The sequence below is a fragment of the Rhipicephalus microplus genome, chromosome 10 (genome assembly GCF_043290135.1).
Source record: "Rhipicephalus microplus isolate Deutch F79 chromosome 10, USDA_Rmic, whole genome shotgun sequence".
Classification (NCBI taxonomy): domain Eukaryota; kingdom Metazoa; phylum Arthropoda; class Arachnida; order Ixodida; family Ixodidae; genus Rhipicephalus; species Rhipicephalus microplus.
This window is the reverse complement of record NC_134709.1, coordinates 41155004-41170903: the sequence shown is the minus strand read 5'-3', so window position 1 is coordinate 41170903 and position 15900 is coordinate 41155004. Positions and strand designations below refer to the sequence as shown.

At 45.8% G+C, this 15900-nt stretch overlaps 2 protein-coding genes across 3 annotated transcripts in view; one reads left to right on the top strand and one right to left on the bottom strand.

The window, feature by feature from the left end:
• The window catches only part of LOC119181124 (ATP-binding cassette sub-family G member 8), a 388763-nt gene extending 379319 nt beyond the window's left edge, over positions 1–9444 (bottom strand). The window contains exon 1 of the mRNA XM_075875541.1: positions 9326–9444. The gene's annotated coding sequence lies outside the window, so the exon portion shown is untranslated. The remainder of the gene's footprint in view (positions 1–9325) is intronic.
• The window catches only part of LOC119180555 (ATP-binding cassette sub-family G member 5), an 84959-nt gene that overhangs the window by 21021 nt on the left and 48038 nt on the right, over positions 1–15900 (top strand). The window contains exons 1-2 of one of the 2 annotated variants that reach the window (XM_075875545.1): positions 10394–10549; positions 14253–14453. In XM_075875545.1, the coding sequence (XP_075731660.1) occupies positions 14285–14453 (169 nt within the window). In that variant the 5' untranslated portion in view covers positions 10394–10549; positions 14253–14284. Of the gene's footprint in view, positions 1–10393; positions 10550–14252; positions 14454–15900 lie in introns of those variants that run through there. The other variant, XM_037431656.2, reaches the window with a different exon arrangement.

Genomic DNA, 15900 nt, shown 5'->3' with positions numbered 1-15900 from the left:
GCAGAAAGAGAGAAAAGAAAGAGCATGCACATAAGGTTGCACTTCACAGTAACCACAGCGCAGCAGGTTTATAATCGAGGTTCAAGAGTGTTGCGTTCAGAAAGTTGAGCACCACCTTCGTCGCCTTCACCCGCGACGTCCTCTCAGGTCGACATTCCAGAATTGTTTCTGCCGTCATCAATCTCTGATCTATGCCAGCTAGAGCGGCTTCTTGAGATTTTTTCGATGTACTGTAGGGAAAATAGTCGCAGAAGAGGTGCTCTAATGTCTCCTCCCTACTACAGTTGTCGCAAAAAGGGTTGTCAGCCGTTCCAATCCGAAAGGAGAATGACTTCGTAAAAGCCACTCTCAGCCATAAACGGCAGAGTGGCGCCATTTCGGTGTTGTCCAGTAAGTGTTTAAAGACGCAAAGTGTTCTGACAGAGGCAGCGTTGTTTTTGCAGTCTACATGCTGTATTCCCATAGGAGAAAGTGGCATGTGCGACCACTCGAAGCTGGATAGCAGCATCAGTCCCCGACAGGGGTATTGTCTCGACTATGTCCCTTTGAACAGCTGATCAAGCAATGATGTCAGCCTTTTCATTGCCCATCACGGTGCAGTTACCTGGCCGCCACTGAAACGTTACGCGATGTCTTTTCTCGGACGCAGTATGCAGGAGATGCCTAACATCGAAAACTAACTGCTCGCCTTGTCCGTGCCGCAGAACTTACAGCAAAAATTGCAGAGCTGCCTTTGAATCGCTCAAGATATACCGTTGTTGATGTTGTTCGCGGTTGACTACCTAAAGTGCAGTGCGAAGAGCAGCAAGTTCTGAAGCCGTCGAAGTCGTCGAGTGGTTTGTCTTGAAACTGATGGTTATAGCTTTCGCTGGGACTGAAAAGTGCGTGTCAGGATGGGTGCTGAACTACAGTGTTAGTCAACATGCGCTCAGTCAAGCGACTATGCAAACAAACTTCTTTTATGAAATGCACTCGTGCCTTTTTTTTTTTTCGTGCTATATGAAGGGGCAGAGGGGAGTCGATCTACTTTCGAGTCGACCCACAATTGAGTAAACACGGTACGTTGAAATGCCCTACCAATAGCTCACGCTCAAGCTTTGCTGACCTAAATCTAACAACACGAGTGTTCTGCCGCTTGTGTCGAATGGAAATGCGACTGCAGAAGCCAGAAAACCGGCGTCCTATAACATAGCAGCGCGACAGCTAAGCGGCTATTGTATTCTATTTGCGTGTTTCCAGCTGAAAATACGCCAAGAACTCGAAGCGCAAGTCTGAAAACAAGTTGAACTCGGAATCCGGCACAAAAGTTAGCTTCACGTTATTGCTTTACGGTAATGCTAAAACGACCACATTATGGTGATACACGGGGATCTTTCATCTAAATATATTTTTTTCCTTTTCCCGCAGTTCTTTGTCAGTGGTGCAGGTTATAAGCAGCAATCAGTTATAGGTAACAAATAGCCACACATTAATGAAGCGAGTTTCATTGAAATGCAGCTCGATAATTTTTTAGTTGAGTTGCATAAAGTCTCCTGTTTACATCATAAAGGCTCCCTAAATCACAAGCTTGATAAGGAATGTTGTACTTAGTCTTATTTATATGATGCTAGGTCAGACAAATCTTATGCATTTTATGCAGTCGGCAAAGTGGGAATCGATATAACTTTTTGTATATGTGGCCGCGTAGGGTTGCGTATACCTCGTAGAGCAGACATGCGATAGGCTGCGGTGTCAGTCGTGCAGCCACAAATGAACTTCAGTCTACAATGCAAGCCGTGTCGATAATTTTGTCAGCGGACGTCGGAGGCCTCCCTAACTTTCGGACTTTGTAGATATCCCGGTTTCTGTGTACTGAAACTTAAGAAAGTACAGGCGTAATCGGGAAATTATTAAGTATCAGAGAACGTCACTGCGCTTCCCTTAAACATTTGGTAGGCTTCGCTGCACTACTTTATACTGCACCGCAATGCACTTTGTGCGCTACACGGCGCAACATCATGAAATTGCAGTGAAGACGCTGCTAGAATGGGGAGACCGAAATAATTTGTTGCGGAGAATAGAGCCGCTGAGAAACATTTATAATAATAATGAATGAGTTGTTACTCATTAGTTATCATGACCATTAAATCTTCTTGCAGCGTTCAGGCAGAGCAGCTGCACGATCACAACAGCGATACATTCAGAGAAGCATAGATAGATAGATAGATAGATAGATAGATAGATAGATAGATAGATAGATAGATAGATAGATAGATAGATAGATAGATAGATAGATAGATAGATAGATAGATAGATAGATAGATAGTAGATAGATAGATAGATAGACGAACGGACGGACGGGCGTATGTATGTATGTATGTATGTATGTATGTATGTATGTATGTATGTATGTATGTATGTATGTATGTATGTATGTATGTATGTATGTATGTACGTACGTACGTACGTACGTACGTACGTACGTACGTATGTATGTATGTATGTATGTATGTATGTATGTATGTATGTATGTATGTATGTATGTATGTATGTATGTATGTATGTATGTATGTATGTATGTTTCATGCTTTATTAAAAAAAATTTTACTTGCCTGAGAATACAGTGAAGAAGCATAACACAGAAGGTTCAAAGTGATCATCAAAAAGATGAAGCGATGCTAGCAAAGGTGCGTTTTAAATCCCCTATGTCTTAAAAATGCAATGACATGAACAAAAAAAATTTAAGTCAATCTATTTCTCCAGCTTTCTTCAACATGGGGTGGCATCCTGTCGACAGTCTTTCTCACGTACTTTCTTGTAACAAAACGTCCAAGTGCAGCGGCAGAACGAGAAGTTTTAAGGTCTCACCAAGAGAAAGAAGAAGCGACGAAAGACATTCAAACTGACAGCGAACATTCAGGCACGGCCACGGCAAGATTTTACAGAACCGAAGGCTCTTGTCGACGTACACAACACGTGCTCCCGTGTCACTAAGAAAAACAAGGGGACCTCCACAAAGCGAAAGAAAAACAAAGGACTAAAAGGGGGGCACCCTTGCTCTTTCACCAAAAGAGGGCGCGTGCTGTATCGAACTGTTTAGCGAGGCTTTATTCGCGAAACGAAGCAATGTGGCTCCGTGCTTCTGTCACATACCGTCGATGTTTTTGTCACGACGCTTGCTTCATTTGCCGACCTGTTTCGAGAGAGCGCTTGCAGCGCGTGCTTACGTTTGCGCATACGCAACAGAAGCGCGCTAAGCCTTTGAGTGTCGTCTGGCGCGTCCTGAGCATACGACGCAAACGTGCAGCAGCAAAGCTCGCGCCCTCTCACGCCGCTCTTCTGCTAAGTGCTCGCGCTGTCGCCGTCTACGAAGGAGGCTTAGCGTTGTGTGCTCTACGTTATCGGCGCGAATGCACGCCTTTGCAAGGAGGCTCCGGCTTTTGGAGCGAGCTATGTGTCAATATTTACGCGCACGGAAGCCGTGAACGCTGCCATTCGTGCGACAAAGTGTTGTCTCTCTTCCTCGAAAGAACATTAAAGAAGATAGGCTTGTCTATGATGCACGCGACGTTGGCGTGACGATTTCGGTAGATGCACACGTTTTCTCAGACATGTGTTTTGTGACTAGGCTGTGAATTAACTGTCTCACTGCAACCAATGCCATGGAGTCCAAGAACCCCTATATGATTATGAGATGCATTAGTAGAAGGCTCCACAAATTTAGACCACCTGAGATTCTTTAACGTGCACCTAAGGCTATGTCCATTACCGAAATGCGACCACCGCGAACGGGATCGAATCCGCGACATCCGGCACAGCAGCCCAGCACCGTGCCCACTGCAGTACCCAGGCGGCTAGTACTGAAGTGAACGAAGTAAATGTGGCCACGTGTACCAAACAACCATGGCGTTTTGTATGAGCGTATATATGTATACCTGTGCATCATCATCATCATCATCATCATCATCATCATCATCATCATCATCATCATCATCCTGACTACGTCCACTTCAGGACAAAGGCCTCTCTCATGTTTCGCCAGTTAACTCGGTCCTGTGCTTGCTGCCGCCAATTTATACCCGCAAACTTCTTAATCTCATCTGCCCACCTAACCTTCTGTCTCCCCCTAACCCGTTTGCCTTCTCTGGGAATCCAGTTAGTTACCCTTTATGACCAGCGGTTATTCTATCTACGCGCTACATGTCCGGCCCATGTCCATATCTGTGCATACGTCTACATAACCCCGTCCCCGTTCTTCCCCTTATTTCCGGCGATAAAGCACTGTGAACACCGAATGCCATTTACGACGGGAACATCTCAAGAATCGTCATACAAGGTGCATGGGAACGTGGGTCGAGCACTGAGTCAGCATTCAGTTGAATCACGTGTGTGTGTGTGTGTGTGTGTGTGTGTGTGTGTGTGTGTGTGTGTGTGTGTGTGTGCACACACACGAAACATACATAGAACAATGAAAGAATGTTGTGCAACAACTAAAACAGCGGATGGGATAGACAAGTGACGTTAGTGACAAGGTGATAAAGCCACCAATTTTTTCGGACATGTTTGAAAATTCATATGTTTTCACGGGACCGCCACAAACCCTATAGTCCCAGTGTATGAAGAGATTTCAATGTATGACGACGACAACATGACAATACATGGCAATGTGTCGGGCACTGGAACACTTCGAACTCTTGACTTTTCGCTCAAATTGCATGTCGGAAAACATGTCACCGCTTTTGTTGCGCCAAGGCAGATTTTAAAAGTGAACTTTGCCGCAATACTAAACCACTATGCGGCAAAGGATACCGCAAATCCGAAGGGACGCTGAGGTACGTTGGGGTTGTGCCCGGGGGTTTCGGCGCCATGAATTTCTCGTTTTCTTATTTTCAAAAATTTTGCGTTCCATTACAGTTCGGCGTGGGCACCCAACAGTGAGTATTCATTGTTATAACGGATAAGATGGCATGCGGGCATTGTGTTAAGCACGTTATTTAACCATAGAAAACATACACAAGCTGACGGTGCAGCCGCTTCTCATTGCTATTACCGGTATATCGTTAAAACCAGTACCCTTAGAAGCGTATTCGACAGTATTGCGGTCAAAAGAACAAAAAGAAAGCAGGGTACCTTGGGCACTCATCTAAGACGACTACAAAACGAACGCCATTTTCTTTTGTTTGTTTGTTTTTATCGAAAAATGCCTTGCAGGACCGATAGCCCTGAAAAGAGGGGTAACTGTGAAATCAGATATACACTCATAATGAACCATGGTATACAGTGCAGGTTAATAATGGCAACAAAACACTTCATAATAAAATTAACACTGCAATCAGCCATCGTAGTTCAACAGTACACGAAAAGCAGATGCTTCTCAATCATTCCATTATTGATCTCGCCTTGCCCCGCCCCGCCCCGCTCCGAAAGCCTTGTGCACCTAACATGACTCTCCACTGACTCCAAGATTAAAGGTACCCTACGTGTTTTTGCATGACCTCCGTGATCCACTCACCCCTGACCAAGCTACGATGTCATGTGGTGACGTAATCGTGTGGCTTGAGGTCACGGAACATCAAGATGACGTCATAGTCAAGTAACACATTTTGGTGATTTGTGAAGTCGTGATGTCATCGTATGGTAATGCCATTGTGGGGTGATTTTTTTTGCATCAGGGGTGCAGCCAGAATTTTTTTGTCCTCCCCCAAAAGAAAAAAAAAAGATTCGACTATAATTAATGTATGTTTGCCTATGCGCTTGTATGTGTGCATGTACACAAAGATATATAAGCAAGCGCAATTTAAAATTGCGGGAGGGAGGTGTTCATCCCCCAGCCCCTAAATATTTTGCAACACAACAATTGGAAATAGTGACTTAGCCTTCAGAAGGGGTGTAGAGTCCGGCCGCCCTCAGGCTACGCGAATGTTTTGCATACTCATCTCATGCACCGACGTGGGACGCCAGTTAATTTTCGAGTGTGATTAGACATATAAGGCTTTCGTCTTGAAAAACAACCCCCCGTATTCTAGAACGTGCTTTCTCTCCACGCTTCATCTCTACTTGAGAAAATCGATGGGTGCGTCTTCACTGGGCAGAAAAAAATGGACTACATATTTGCGATAATCTTCAGCCATTCTTGAGAAGCGCCGCGTCATTTTTAGTCGAGCAGGGACGCAGCGCTCAACTTTTCCGAGTGAAGGACAAAACTCGAGTCGAGGAGCATTCGGGAATAGAACGTTGACCCCCGTATTCTAGAACGTCCCTTCACTCAACGGTTCACCTTCACTTGAGAAAGCCGATGGGAGCGCCGTCTCTAAGAACGGCAAGTCACTGCATATCAGGGATAATCTGCTGCGATTCTTGAGTAGCGCAGCGTCATTTTAGTCAAGCAGTGACCTAGCGCTCCACATTGCCGAGTGGAGGACAAAACTCCAGTCGTGTAGCGTTTGTGAATAGAGGGTTTCGCCTCTAAAATGAAGAAAGGTCGACTGAAAAAAAGGAGGAATTCCACGCAGATTTTCTTCTAGACGATCGTTAGAGCCCTGAGATGAGGAGGAGAAGAAGGAGAGCGCCGAAAAAACGCGTATGCTCCTCGACTCGAGTGTTTACAGCACAAACGCAAATCTACACCACCAAGAAACGAACGGATTGCACTCATGTAGCAAGGGAGTGTTATGTCGACAAAACGCGGGCATACCTATACAAACGATGCGCGACGATTTCAATCGTCAAAAGCCCCGTAGCGCCATTTTCCAGGACGTAGAAACGCTCGAAGCGCTGCAGTTTCTTTTTCGAACCTCGCCGACTCCTCACGAAAAAAATCTGATCGAGCCGAGTCAGCTAGCTGATCGAAAGCTGATCGAGCCGAGTGGGGCAATTTGCTGGATATTTTAACGCATTTGTTGGTGCAAGTGGAATAGGGCTTTTTCGAAACCAGCACTTTGTAACTTTTTTTTTAAGTACAGCGTACGTACTTTGCAACTGGGTGCTGCATTCACCGCCTTATGCTAATTTTTTCCTACAGGAGCGAGCGAGAGAGTCGATTGGAATGCAAGCGGTGGTGAACAGAGGTGTCAGTTACGGAGGAGGCGGGGCAAGGGTGCACTTGCCTCTTTCGCACCACATCTTCTACAACTTGCTAAGAGTTGAGAAGCCCCCCCCCCCCCCTCTTCCAAAAAAAAAAAAGAAAACAGCCATGCCCAACACGGCTGTACGATATGTCTGTATTTTGGACGCTGCAGTGAAGTCGTCTAGATGAGCTTGAAGGAGTTGAATTGGACAGTACTCATTAGTAGTGGCGGTCTCGTGGTGTTGCCGGAAGTAGTCAGCGACACGACGCTTAAAGGTCACGACAACAACAAAGAATAACGACGAAGATGACAGCAACAACCAGCGATTTAACACGGACTGCTCCTATAACAGATATTAGTTCACCGGCGTTTCGAAAGCTGTGTGTTCTCAGACGTAAAATTAAAGACACGCCTTTCTAATATGAAGCTTTTAGCATATTCTACAATAATAAGGTCGAAGCTGGAATACGCTTGTGTGCTTTATTTATTTATTTATTTGATTTGCATACACAGATGCACAAGGACACAGATGAAAGAGGGAGAGAGCAAGCTGGCAACTGCCACCACATACAAAAACGACATGCAACAACTTGAGAGTATTCAAAGGAAAGCGGTTCGTTTTATTTATGGAAAGTATAGGAGACACAAGGCAATCTCAGAGCTAATGCAAAACAAAAAGACGATGCCCCTGGAAAGACGTATAAAGATGGCCCGGGTATATTTTCTGTATACCCTTCCTTCTGAACAAAAGAGTGAATATTACGCGGCCATCCTTTCTAGCGCAGCTACGTCAAAAAAAAAAAAAAAACGCGTCACACACCCATTTACGCTTTGAAGCTTATATTTGCTCGTACAATTGCTTTGAGCAACAGTTTTCCTCGGAGCACAGTATCGGAATGGGATAAGCTCCCAGAGTTTGTCATTCGAACAAATAATTTCCATCGCTGTCTGGAAGAATATTTGTGAGTGAGTATACTGAGTATACGATACCGGTATTTTGTACCAGTGCTTGCTGAATTGGCTTTTCGCACAACTTAGAACTCGCCCGTGATAGCGCTATTTTTGTGTAGCTTGTAAATGTAATTGTTAGCTTGTATACTAAACCTTCTCATGAACGAGTGGATTTTAAATACGCTTGCTCACGTTATTGTTTCTATACATGTATGCCCCTCCTGCTTTGGGCCGTTAACCTTGGCCTGCTGTATGATGAAATAAAATAGATATATAAATGAACAACACAGCTCCAATCGAGTTATAATTACCACTACTTAGAATAGTGTTTTAGGGTTTTACATGCTATTCTATCGTTCACGAATGTGTAAGCCTAACTTGAAGGTGAAACACGCAGCAAGAACACACGCGGAATGTTCTAGTAAAAAAAGATATCGCACTTGTGGTTTGGTGCATACGATGCATTGACGAAATGCAATAAAGTTAAAAACGAATATTACTGCAGATAGGAAAAAAAGAAACAGAACATCTTTTATCATTCAGAGCTAAAAGTGTGAGCTGCGACACGTCAATGTCATGAACATTACAACAAACGACTTTGTTCTGCTCGAACGTCTCTTGAGTTTCTGTGAGCTTGAGTTCATTATCAAAGTCATAAATGAATTGTATTGGTGAGCAATAGTCACTTCTATAATACTGGACAATGGCTAGACACCATTCACCATCACAACTTCTGAGCACTTCCGATACAGATGAATGCGAGACAATACATCCATTCATCTATTCCTGTATTTGGTAATATTGATAATAATGAATGTACAGAAGGTTTAGGCTATCGCACAAGTGTAAGCACTCTCAATGCTACCGCCGCACTTCCAGGTGTTGTAAGTTTTTATGAAATGCAGAACAAAACTAAGAAAGTAAACAATAAACAAACAAAGGGAAGCGTGCCAGATGAAAAGAAGGCCGGTTGTACTGGCGCTGCTACAAAAAAACATCAACATTCTCAGACACGTAGCGCTAAATGGTTCGATTACGTGACTTCCCAAAATATCTCGTTTGCAGTGCAGCCGAGATGACCTCGTTGATGCATACGATTCCGGAAGCAAAAGATTGAATAGCGATTGGTTATAGCTTCAACCTTTCGCACCCACTCCGGTTCCGTCCCAATTTTCGCCCCGCCAAATTACGAGCTTCTCCCTAAAACGTGCAAGAACACGTCGACTGTCAAGGCAGAGCTTCGTCTGAAAGCTGACACACCCGCGTACTAATTAATTACTGATCCGCCTACCGTAATAGTAAAGGGGCGTATAAAAACCGGCGCTTACCCAGATCTAGCGGAGCCGCGCTGTCTGCGACGAGTTATCCAGCGTCCTCCCAGTAAGGCCTTTCGTGCGACGTTCAGGCACAACCAACGCGTTCCGGCGGTCCAGGACTGACGCGCCAAAAGGCACCGTTGCTCACAGCGATTCGCAGAACTCCCTCCCGTCCACGCGTCTTACTCCCTCTCGACGCACTCGCTCGCCACAAAAACTCCCTCACATACTTTGAAGGCGATAACAGACGACGAAGTGACTTTAGGTAGCAGACGAACTAGCGAAGCCCACAAAAGCAGACGTACAAGCGAGCGTATACCTATACCGTCTGCAACTGACACACACGCACACACCGCATATGCGTTTTCCAGCGCGCGAAAAAAAAAAAAAAGCGCTCACACTGACACACAAACACGCGCCACGCACGAATGCGTTATGTATCAACTCCCGCGACGTCTTTCATTTGTTCACTCGGTTTCGCCGGCGATTCGAAGCAACGTGGGAGCTCGGAGGCGACGTTGCTGATGTGCCACCAACCCACACTTCCACCAACATCCTGCAGTCGGGCGGGGAGTCACCACCTTCGACTTCTCATCTCGGTCTGCAGCCAGCTGCGCGCGCGGCAACAAACTTGGCCTGAAAAGTCGAGATGCAAGAACAACAACAAAAAAAAAATGACGCAGGTGTAAAAGCGTTAAGACGGAGTAGAAAATAATAACGAAAGGGTCAAAAAAAAAAAAAGAAAAAAGCGGCGTGCTGGGAGTCGTCCTACGCGTTTGAAACGCACCGCGCTCGCCACGGTCCCTGTTGTCTACTTTTCCAAGACGAGAGAGAACTTTCGCGAGGGTGCCCGACGCATCGGTCGTCCTTGCGGCGTCGTCGACGTACCGGCTCGACGCTGACTCGCAAGCGCATCATTTAGAAGCCAAGACGTGCCGTTACTTCTTTTGTTCCCTTCCCTCTCTGGAGAGAGTGAAATTGCGTAGCAGAGAGGGAAGTATGCAAACACCTTGAAGAAGGGAAGTAGGCGACGCAGCACGCGGCAGAGAGGGAAGTATGCAAACACCTTGAAGAGGGGAAGTAGGCGACGCGTGCCTGGTGTGTACGTACGAAGCGGTGTTACCAAAGCGTGCGCGGTGGCGGAAAGACCCCGCCGAAGAAGACGCCAATAACGCCATCCGGGTGTTCTGCAGCGCGGGAAACGTGGAAGAGCGAACTGGATAAACGCCTCAACCGGTAAGCTGAAACCAGTTGGGCTTGCCGTTTTGTCAGTAGTGATGTAGAACAGATGTGTTGTCGCGAAACGTATCAGTCGGGGCATTTCTCGAGTGATGCGTCATGTCGTACGGCGGAAGGCGTTACCGTGACGGTAATGAAACTGCAACGTAATACTATAGAGACAGGCGAGGCGTTCAGAACCGCGGTGAAACGACAACATCAAAAGATATATTTCTACGTCCTAGTACTCGAAATTAGTTACCCTCCATGATTCAACGAGTATGGTTCTCGGCAGCTGACCCGAAGCCCACGAGTTCGATCCGGTAAGCGGTAGTAGCATCTCGATGGAGGTGAAATCTATTGTGCTCTGTCATTGATCATTAACGAATATACCAGATGGCCGAAATTTTCGATTCGCCTCCCCCCCCCCCCCCCTACCTCGTGCCTTATGATCACTTCGTGTATTTGCGAAACCCCAATTAACATTACTAGAAACCGGATCAATCATTGCAAGATGAAGTTTACGCTAACGTCAAGTGTGTCAACTGTACTACAGTTTTCTGTATGAAATCACTCGATAGAGCGGCGTTTTTGCAGTTTAATGAAGTAAATGCGGGAACACTGTTTCATCAGATGAGGAGAGACCGTGTTTACCTATTTCGCTAGAAATTTTGACACCTCACAGTTTCTAACCAGAAGAGGTAGGTTGCCGCATTGACCTAATGTATTCAACTAAAGCAAAGTAACGTTCGCAAGCAGTTGAGCGAAGCTGTGGTCCGTAGCGAGCGCGATGAAGCATGGCTTCCGAGATCGCCGCGGCACACGGAGAAAGCTCGGAAAAAAAAATGTGTGTTTTTCTTCGTTGTTATATACGTTGTGCATCGAACGTGAGTGCACAGGCAAAGCTTCTACATGTAACGTGTGCAAAGGTTCTTAGCAGACACGCAAGCATTTATCCTGACATTGGCCCGCAGCCTAATGAATGTATACTTCACCGCTATGCCTGCACGCTATGAACCGCAGCGGATGCTACAACTAACCACGCCCGAAACATATTATAAAAGGTTAGGGCGCGAAAGTCGATAACTTTGTTGTTCAGAAAATCATAAATTTATAGCGTATTGCAATTTCAAGACGGAGAGTGTTTTTAACAATAGAGCTTCATGATAATGCACAATAGGAAAACCTGGCATTGGTGTCCGTGAGGGCTACAACGAATGACGCTTCAGTCAGCATGGAAATGATGGGTAGTAGATGGATTAGCCTGCTGCTTCGTTCTTTCAGCCCAAGGCACTGTTCAACTACGTGCGGAATTTTTTATTTTAAAAGAGCGAATCATGAAAACAAAATTAGGAGTCCCACTTCACCACCTTGACGATTTCAAGCCCATCGCTTCTAGGACACTCAATAGCTTCACAGTGAGTTATTTTTAGGGGCGAAGTTCCTGAGGATGTGGGTCAGTTCATCCTCTGATGGTGTATGTAGCCACTGGTGGAACATACTCGAAAGAGCGGTCCTTAGATTGTACGCTGGATGGCGGCACTTGCATATGATGAATACGTGACGAAAAGATGTGAGATGGCTGTACTTGGAGTGTTCACTAAATAGACGGATGGACCGGTGGACATACATATATACGGACGAACTGACGGACACACAGACAGACAGAGGAATAGACGCACAGACAGATGGATGGACGGACAGACAGACAGAGGGGCGGACGTATGGACAGATGGATGGATGGAGAGACAGACAGAGGGACGGCCGCACGAACAGATGCACAGACGGACAAATGCACTGACGGTCACCCGGATGTACGCACACATGGATGGACGTACGGATGGACACATGGACGGACGGAAGCAAGAACGAATGGGCGGACGAAAGCACGGACGGACTGACGAACGCTTCGCCCCACCAATCATCATTCACTTTGTGGATATGCTGTGATTTCTTTTTATCCGACACAAAAGCAAAAGCACGACACTGAAGAAAACCACAAGTGCTTTCGAAGCCGCTAGCACGAAGGCAAGGCAACTGCAAGCAACTACTAATCCTTCTAGTTGAACGACCGCTGTGCCACAATTTTCTTTAGTATATATGGTTAAGAACTTCAGTTTCTTGACGAGTGTAAAAATATTTTTTCGCCTTTCTTTGCTCACGTGTGTCCCTTTCAGGCTTTTGTCTTTTCGTTCAGTACCTGCCTTTCATGAATAGCACCGCAATACCATTTCATGCTTCAGTCTGATTGATATGGTACCACTACAAAGCGCTATACTGCAGTGTACGCTAATGAGGAAGCATCATACGGTCTCCACGCACACTGACTGTGAATCAAAGAAACGACAATTAACCGAAGGATATATCGCCCACGATGCTTGCGATGCTCGCGGCAATTACGCACGATGACGAAGGCGACATTTATCAAGATGATGGGACTAATAATTACATAACCATCCCCAAAATCATCAGTCGTGGCCGTCAAAGCAGGTTTTTGATTCAAGCCATCTCGCATTGAAGTTGATAGGCTATGAAACGCGGTTTATGCCGCAATTTTTTCTATCATGAAGGATACAACCAAACACCGTTTGATGCCAATCAGATGTGCCTCAAAGGCACAGAAGTCGCTGAAAGCGAACTGATGTACCTAAACTGAACAAATGTGAGCTCCCCCAAGTGGGACCGTGATTCTGTCTGTCATTTTTTTGTTCTCTTCTTCTGCTTCTCATTTCGCACCTTTATTTCTCTTCCCCAGTGAGGATAGCAAAGCAGACATACGTCTGGTTAGCCTTTCGTAACTCCTCTTTATATATCTCTAGGCTCCTCTTTGTAACTCCTCTTTATATATCTCTTTATATATCTTCATTGTCTCTTTAATGTATACTAGTAGAGGATTATAGACGCTAGCTGATCTCTTGATTCATTTCACAAGAACTCCTGAAATGTATACTGAATGGTGAAACTGTTAAACAGGCGGCTGCGATTCCGCGCATGTGCCGGGCATATCTGCTTACATTTCTGCATCTTAACCTTCCGTCATCCATGCAGATCAAATTACAATTGCTGTGCTGGTTCGATTGCCTGACCTCCTGTCGTCTTTCTGTTATTGACTAGCGGGAGTCGTCCCGAAGTAACCATTCATGTACGAAGCGACATTTAAATTATGCAATGGACAGCATGTTGAAATACAACGCCTGCCATCTCATCTAAATCATCTTTGAGACATGCTTTTAAAAAAGACTGTATACCTATACCATGTATACACACAAGTATTATGCACTGCAACCGCGAATGTGAAACTTCTTTAACGCCTCTGTTCGCGAGAACGTTGTTGACATTTTCTGTTCCATAGCAGAACTACCAATATACAAACCACTGGCATCGAAAACACAAAAGCAGTTAAGGATACTGGAGAATAGATTACGTTAGAGAGGCTTAGTAGAGCAACCGTAACTGTAGATCCAGCGCTTCCTCAATATTCCTATCGCGCACCACTGTTTCTCTGTTTCTGTTCTACGTCATTCTTCGCGTTCTTCATGCCTGCTTCCTCTCAGTGTGGGTTAGCGAATCAGAAGTTTCCTTACACCTTCACGCTATGAGGGAATCACCCACTGGGGACAGACTCATACAAAAACCCGGCACTTTCTTCATAGGCCTCTCTTTATTTCTCTCTCTCAAGCGGTGACTGCCAACGACATTATGTTCATGTCTCTCATTGCAGAAGTGCACCCTCGCTCACCACTAAACGCCAAGATGGCGACGGACCACGTGCTCGAGCTGTCGGGGGTCCACTACACGGGGCCCGTGTCCCCGCCCACCTGCTTCCAAGCATTCACCGGCACCGCAGTCACCGCTCCGCTGCTCAAGGACATCAGTATGGAGCTGCACGCCGGTGAAGTGATGGCCGTGCTAGGATCGAAAGGCGAGTGTCTAAAAAGCGTGTTCGAAATGAATATTTGAACACATAGGGAGTAACTATAGATATGAAGGACTAAATGACACCGGGAAAGTTGTTGTTAAATGCCCTTTCTATTTACTTGTTATCTTGTACGTATTATAGTCTTGTGATGAAACCGTATTGCACTGCCAGTGGCATTGTTAATTTCTAATGCTGTTTTTTTAGTAATTGTCTTTTGATTCCCACTCCTGCTTAGGTCAGTTATGACCTGTAGTATAAGGAAATAAACAAAAATAAACAATGATATTTTCGGAAGCATCAGCAGTTGTTTCTCAAAGTGTAACTGCACAGTCTAACAATTGTCTCTTCAGGTATTACTGGTGGGAGTGCCATTTAGTCTTTGGAGAGCAACGCGGGGAATGTGGGGGGCGGGGGGGTGGTTCATCCTATATTGTAGTAGCTCCTAAAATGGAGCAGTGAATATTGGAGAAACGCAGTTATTCCTTCAGTGGAGCAACAAAATTACCACTTACTAGTCCCATCTGGCTCAACGGAGGTGTTATAGCTGCGATCGATCACACGCTTTTTGTTTTTACATTAGATCAAAGCTTGATTTTTGAAACGACCCGGGTTGCCCTGAGAGGCGTAGGCAGAAATTTTTTTTTGGGGGGGGGGGGGTGCGGAGGTCGGGCACCTCTTTGATTTCGGCAGGGGTGGGGGGGGGGGCACCTCCATGAAACGCTCTGTATGCCGCGGTGAAAAAAAACATTTCGAGGGAGGGAGTCAGGGGCCCGGTTTGCCATCCCCTGGCTACACCACTAATTGACCTGAAGGTGGAGTTTCACTCTTGTTAAGTGGACTCTTAGCCGATCACTGAGCGATGAAAAATTTCACTACAGACGCTTCTGTCGTTTAGCACAGCTGTCACTGCGAATAGTCCCGGCCTTCCCTGATAGTGCTTGCTTCTGCTGTCTCGCTGAATAGATTCCTAACCGATCGCTGATCTATTCACGGGTCAAACCTCCGACACTTGCCGCAATAGAAAATTGGAGCGCCCCTTTTATTTCCTATGACGCTAGCTTCCAAGGATACATCGCAGTTTTCTATTCTGTTTGGCTCTAACTGCTTTGCTCTTGAGAGGTTCTGCTTTATATCACATGAACCACTCCATTTATACAAATTCTGGACCCACTATGTTGGTCTAGTGGTTAAGGCTGCTGACCTGCAAATAGCGGGATCGAATCGCGGTCGCATCGGCAGCATTTTCGATGAAGGCAAAAATGATCGAGATCCGTGTACTTTAGGCGTACATTAAAGAACCCCGACTCACTCGCTGGATTTCGTGCCGACCGGTTGTGCCTTCGCGATCTCCGACGACAGCGCAGCTCTGGCTGACTGGACTCGCCCTACGCCATCTCCTGACGCCGAAAAGAGGTCTCGTCGAGTGGTGCCCCGTCCTCGGACTCCTGCG